Source organism: Meleagris gallopavo, chromosome 21 (genome assembly GCF_000146605.3).
Source record: "Meleagris gallopavo isolate NT-WF06-2002-E0010 breed Aviagen turkey brand Nicholas breeding stock chromosome 21, Turkey_5.1, whole genome shotgun sequence".
Taxonomy (NCBI): Eukaryota; Metazoa; Chordata; class Aves; order Galliformes; family Phasianidae; genus Meleagris; species Meleagris gallopavo.
In genome coordinates, this window is record NC_015031.2 from 7,572,797 (window position 1) to 7,579,672 (window position 6,876).

General features: G+C 42.5%; 1 protein-coding gene across 1 annotated transcript in view; it reads right to left on the minus strand.

Moving 5' to 3' along the window:
* Positions 1-1,097: 1,097 nt before the first annotated feature.
* The window catches only part of PPM1D (protein phosphatase, Mg2+/Mn2+ dependent 1D), a 5,997-nt gene continuing 218 nt past the window's right edge, over positions 1,098-6,876 (minus strand). The window contains exons 2-4 of the mRNA XM_010722154.1: positions 6,515-6,705; positions 6,015-6,257; positions 1,098-2,522 (exon numbers count right to left, since the gene is read on the minus strand). Of these exons, the coding sequence (XP_010720456.1) occupies positions 1,968-2,522; positions 6,015-6,257; positions 6,515-6,705 (989 nt within the window). The 3' untranslated portion in view covers positions 1,098-1,967. The remainder of the gene's footprint in view (positions 2,523-6,014; positions 6,258-6,514; positions 6,706-6,876) is intronic.

Here is a 6,876-nt window from a genome sequence, read left to right on the forward strand (position 1 = left end):
CCCGCCCGGCCTCACAGCCCCGCTCTCGCCCTCACCAACTCCCCGCGGATCCCGAGCCTGCCTTAAGGCCTCACGCACTGCTCTCCCCGGCTGCCGTGGCCGGGCACCGGTCCTACCGGCCCCGCCGCACCCTCTCACCTGCCGCCTCGCCCCTCAGCCCGGCTCCTCACTGACAGTGTTTGGGACCCCCACGGGGAGTGACACAGAGCGCACCTCACACTGCGAGCCAATCAGATGGCCCCGAAGGCGGGCTGCTACCCTCTACCGACCAATCCGCGATCCTCTCCGCCAAAGTAGGCGGGGCGCGGAGGGCGCAAGGTTCGGTTGAGCTCATCCAAGCTCGGTTGAGACGGCGAAGCTCAGCCGGCGCTGCCCCCTCTCCTCCCCTAGTCAGCTTTGTTTACATCGAAATCTCGCGAGAGCCGCTGCGCAGGTCCCTCGCACGTGGGTGGAGGCGGGGCCGCGGGTGACGCGTCACGTGCCGAGCCGGCCATTGGCGGGAAGGCGCCGTGTTTACGTTTCCGCGCGGAGGGCTCTGAGGCGGCGCGAGCCCCGCATCCTCGGCCCTCAGGGCGACGCGATGAGCAGCAGCCTGGGGAGCGGCAGGCATCGTCTGACTGTCAGGGAGTAAATATTTATTCGGGCGTGAACCGCCACGCTGCTTAAAACTGTGTTGATAGCCATAGGTTGTGTCCCGTGTGAGGTCTTACAGGAGGCAATCCAGCAGAGCCCGCTGCTTTTCCCCTTAGCATAGCATTCACTGTCCGGATGAAATGGAATTATAGATTTCCAGAGAGGATTTCTGTCACCATGGCAACACAGAGATAATTCCAGCCTGTGCCTTACTGTTCCAGCAATAATCAGATCCTAGGAATATGTGCAGCCCTCGGATCGAAGCATCGCTCCTTGTTTCCCCATTTACAAACACATCACTTGCAAAATGCCAGATCTGTGTCATTACAGAGCTATAAAAGAAGTCCTATGGAAGTTCGTTCCATACAGCAGCCGCCAGGAAGGAGGAAAGAGTGTTAATTGCAGTGAATGAGTATACTTAAGCTGGAAATTATAAAAGGCAAAAAAAAAAAAAAGACACTCAGTTTAGTTCTCACTTTTTATTTAGGTGAACATACATGTGGTCCACGTACTCAAATTGTCATAAAATAACTTAAGAACTTGTTGAAAGGTATAGCAGCACCATCGGTATTGGAACAGCAGAGAACTCAACCTCCGTAGGGCAGACACGAATGCCTGGGTAGAAATGCCACCACTGAGAGCAGGGATGGGGGAATGGCTTTATTGAACGACTGGGGAGTTGGAGTTTTAAAAACACGATTATTTTTTGCTAAATACTTTGACTATTAATGTTACAAAAATGCAACTAGATAAGATACTGCATAGTATTTTAATTAACAAATAAATGGACATCGAGCTGCCTAAAGCACAACTCAACATCTGTTTCCACGTTTCTGAGTAGAGAAATCTAAAATTTAAAAACAAAATATAGACCTAGTGTATTCTAAAAGACACACTCCAGTGGGACATATAATACTATGAAAATACATATCTTCCATTCTGTTTAATAATTTACTTTAGTGAAAAAGTTGTGAAATTCCCATCACGAGAAGTGTATACAAATTCAAGACTTTAGTAAATTAACAAAAAAGACTTTATTCTTTTTTTTCAAACAAGGTTTAGCCCCGCTTTAACAATTATACAAGGAAGAAAAAAAAAAGAGACTACATTAATATGAAGGAATACAAATTTACACACATTTTACAGTGACTTATACCCTACACATCTACAAAATTCACAGTTATAATACAAGCAAGTACGAGGCCGGGAGAAAGCTGTTGGATACCAAAAAAAGTTTCTACTTTAAAAAAAGATAAAACAGGAAGAGTTTCAAACTTCTGCACCAACTTTAAAATTCCCATCAGAATAAAACACTTCCCCTACACAAATGCCCTTCAGCAAACGCAGACTGCTTTCCTGGGTGGGTGGAAGAGTGAACTGCCGAGCTTCTTCTGGCCGCGCAGGCTGCGCCGCATGGCCAGCTTGTTTGAGTTCTTGCGCTGCAGCGTTGTGGATATGCCCTCTGCTTGGACACCCATGTTTCGGCTCAGGCCGCGCCTCGGCTTCTTCACAGCAGGGCCAGAATTGGATTCTTCTAATGTCCTTTTAAAGTTTGCTGTGGGTGTCCTCTCCGCATCCTGGGCTTTTGTTTGGCTGTTAGGAGACACCTTTAAGCCTTTTTGGTCCGTGCCTGAATTTGTAGAGTTGGATGGGGATAGACTGACTGACAAACCATTACTGTAGGATTCCTGTATCCTCAAAGCCAACGCTTTGCTGCACTTCTCGTCCTGTGGACCTGAATCCTTTAGGGCTGCTCCTGATGAAGGTAAATTGCTTTTGGCAATCTCGTTTGGCAGCTCGGCGTATTTTTCTGAGATCATGCTGCTATGCATGAGGGAGGGAACAGGCTCAGAAGCATTCAGTCGTGGCCACGGATCATCCTCTAAAAGCTGAGGGGAAAGAAAAATATACTTAGGCATAAATATAACATTACCTCCATTATCCTTTGAAGGTGAAAACAGTATGACAAACATTTCTAAACCTTATCAGAGACAGAGAAACTCTGCTCCAAAACAGGACAATCTTTTCTCCCCAGAGGGGCAGGGATGGAGAGATGGAAACAGATACAGACTGTGCATCTCAGCTTGGTACTTTGTGCACAATTTTATAAAAGCATTTACTTCCATTGTTCAGTTTGCGAATGTCTCAGTGGCAGACAATCTGCTCATTGAGAGAGCTGCTCAGACTTACTTGGTCTGTACATCTTTTTTGCTGCTATAAAGCAAGTTACATAAGGAATCAAAATACATCTTCTGTTTGTTTAGGAAGCCACGGAGAAAGCAGAGCCTGCAATGTCTTGAGATTTCCATTAAAGGCATTTTCTAACATGGATATCTGATTTTCCTCATTCTGTGACAGGCACACTTACATTACTTCTGAAGATTTCATAGCTCATCAGACAGCCAAGCAAGCAAGGCAATGAGCAGAAGTCTCCTGACCTTTGTTATGGGTAGCATTTGCAGTTACTGCAGAACTTGGTTATAAGAAGGATGGAAAACTCTTCATATCCTGAGTGTGCTGATCGCATACAGAAGGTGGAGCATAAATTTATTGGACTGAGCTATTCTAAAAATAGAACTATTTGCTGTTTCTGATTCCTCACAGCTGAGTAGCATGCTTTATTGCCTAGCTGTATGCTGTATAACTTGAGAGGAAGCAACTCCATCACAGCGCATCTCTCCACCCTGCATGAAGCGCAGTTGTTCTGTACTTTGAAGAGAGGCTGTTTACACAATGTGCTGAGAACCAGGGACTTCCTAATCCTGCCTTCAGCCACTCATCCCTTCTGCAGCCTCTGATAAGTGTTTCTGCCTCAATCTCAGTTTTACTGAGATGAAAAACGGGGACGATGCTTACTTTCTCCGTTCACAGGGGGATTATGAAAATTAGTATTTACGCAGTGCCCTGAAGATATGAGTTATGACCTTATTAAAGATTTAATTGTGAAGAAATCCCTAGCTACTCAGTAAGTCCTTCAAAAGCAAATTTCAAGGCCATGGTACATACCATAAATGTAAGGCAGTTATTGCCATTTGCATTAAGAAATTCGTGTGCTGAAAACTCAAATGCACATGCAGATGAATCAGACCAAGTCAATACATTTCCTATCAAGAAGTCGTGCTTTTAAAGTCATGACAGAGGAACCTCAGCTCACCGTTGATAAGACATATGCAACTGCTCAGCTCTTTTGAAAAACATAATACAAGAGTTTAATAAAATTCACTCCAAAAGAGGAGTATCAGAATTGTTTCTAGCACCTAGATTTGGTTTTCCTCTCCCACTATTCCTCTGTTGCTGCTTACGCATAAATAAAGCCAATCAGGTAATGTTTTTACCATGTATAGTAACACAAGAAAGATGATGTGTATTGTTTGTTGTTCAGCTCACTTCCCGCAGAAGCCATAAGAAAGCTAAGACAACGTGACTGGAGAAGCTCTGGCAAGATTATTAAGCCTGCTCAACTTCCTTTCTGACATTGTGTCTCCAACCAATATTTAGGTTTTATGTTTCCGATTGTGCAAGACACTTCACACTTCAGCTCTTATTGCCAAGATCTTTTGCTTGGGATGAATAACTGAGATTGAATAAGGCTCTGGTAAGACAGAGACTCCAAGAAGCCTGCTAACGACTGAGGTAACAAAACAGAAACCTTAAACCATCACCAATGTAATTTCTCAGCCTAAGTCAATCAAATTCTATCACTGGCCTCAGGAACAACTGAATTAATTTTTTATTAGTAATAGCTGCCAGAAGCATAGGCAATTAAGAAATACTTTTGTTTAATTGAGAAAACTTCAATTTACTCTCCCATCTATTTCCAAATTAATTGTTTTTGCAAGATAGCAACTGTGACAAATCCAAGCTATCCATGCTTCTAATCGTTCTCTGGAGAGAAAAGATGAAGATCCCTTTCATTGCTACCTCTTGTTTTTGCTGACCTGCCTGCTCTTGCCTATAACCACATCACAGTGACCTCCAGGAACTGAGACTGATCTGCTAAACCATCTTTCATTTCTTTGCAGACATTTTGGAAAAATTCAACTCTTTTTTTCTTTTTAAGTATTCATTACCTAATTAGATCATGTATTTGCCTTTAGCTTTATGTATTAATGCATTTACATATTATTTTGCTAATTAATATTCTCAATTGCCATATTATTTGTGTCTTCTTTCCCTCTCCCCTTAACTTCCTTCTTCAGTTCAGGAACATTTAGAATTCAAAAAAAATTCACTATTTTAGGCTCTTTTCATGTGTTTTTCTATATTGAGTGGAAGAGAAAGAGAGAAGAAGGCTGAGCCTGCCATTTTACTAGCTGCTTGTCTCTGCCAAGGGAATGTTAAGGAATCCCTTTCTAATTTTTTGCTTTCTTTTCTACTTTGCCCCAAGGACCGTTATCCAAAGATACTGTAGAACTTCAAAGGACAGTTACTTAAATCAGGAGCAGCTGGTAATTACTGAAGCAAACATCCACTCATAACTATATTCTATTTCTTAGGGCAAAAAAGCTTCCAAGCAGATCTGCTTTATATTAAAGGGTAAAATTTCTAACCCGAACAAAGACTCTGTATTATGTCTTTTCCTCCAACAAAGGACATTAAACCAACTAGAGGAAGACCGTTTTCTTTTCAGACTGGGAGATCTTACTGTCCCTGCAACGTGCACTTGACTATATTAACCTGTGTGTTAACTTAAAAAACAACCCACACAACGAAGAACGCTTCCACAGCCAGCCTGCTAGGTTTGGTTGGGTTTTTTTGTTTGTTTGTTTTTTAAACTTCTGGCTCCTCTTTCAATAGAGAAGTTTTGATTTTGGCTGAGATCTCAGAAAGTCTGTCTTGACAAAATAGTGTATTTTAAGTTGCTTGAATATGCTTAAACTTTATGCATATAAAGTTACAGTAATTATACATTTTGAAGAGTAAACAGGATCAAAATTACTACTAAGTTATTAGGATTTTAAGGATCATAGAAACATTGCATCCTGAAATCCAGCATTTCTGAGACTTTATATTCTTTTGCATTCAGAACTCCGTTAAGAATGATTGTTACAAGCATGTGTGTTTCTGCAAAGTGTTATCCATTGAGTTATGAGAAGTACTGAGGATACGGCCAGGTAATTGCTGTCAATTTACTGTCTGACAACTGAAACGTTATTTAACCATAGGCACTGCCTAGTCCTCTGCAGTGCAAACAGTAACATCAAATGGTGTCAGACAAGTAGTTTCTAAGTGCTCCAGCTACACCACTGCCCCAACTCCTACATATGGCACTAAGCTGCTTAAAGAGAAGTTACTATTTGAAGACAAAAGGGAAGATTGATATATATTTACTGGGTTCCACTCTGGCACACAGAACATTTAAAAACATTGAAAAAAGTTACCTTGACAGGTGGGGTGCAGCAGTGGGAGGGCGTCATGACATTTGTATCAGGGCTGCTATAGCAGGGACTCTCTGCCAAGTTGAGATACAGTTCTTCTTCATTTTCCAAGTTGTTTTTGCTATCCTGCAGTGGTGAGATGCAGATCACGATGGCACTGGTGTTATCTGCACGAAGCATGCGCTGCCTCCACCGGCCCAGTGCTCTGTTCACCAGCATTTTGGCACAGGACTGGCGGTGCTCACCCTTTATGTTCAGAGACAGAGAAAGCAATCAGATCCACTTTGTAAATTGAAAACAAAGTTCACATGAATTGTATATTTCAGTACATGCAAGCACGCTATCAGCCATGTTACCACCACCTATAAGTTGTGGCAAAACTACTGAAATATGTCTCTACAGCACTGCCATTGCTGGGTACTTTTCATGCATGTCAGATTAAGCAATTTTTACAAGGAAAACAGTATTAAATTTCCACAGTGACTGATGCCCACTGCCCTCACCATGAAGTACTTTTTCTCCTCGTGATCCTGGCACATGGAGATAGCATCTTGAGGTGGGATCATGTTCCACAGTCCGTCACTGCCAAGGATAATGTACTTGTGCTTCTGGGGATCGATGGTGTGCACACTAGTGTCAGGTTCAGGAGACACAACAAATTCACCAGTGTAGAAGTCGTAGCTCCACAGATCACCTAGCAAAGAAAACGTGTTTCTGAATTGCTATATTGCATACAATATGATTCTTGTTTTCATGGGACCATTTCTGGTAGTTAACAACTACCACCAGTCTCATGCCACCAATAGTAACGCAATGTAATTTGCTTACTTATATTTTAAGGTCTTTGTTGAACTGTTGCAAAAAA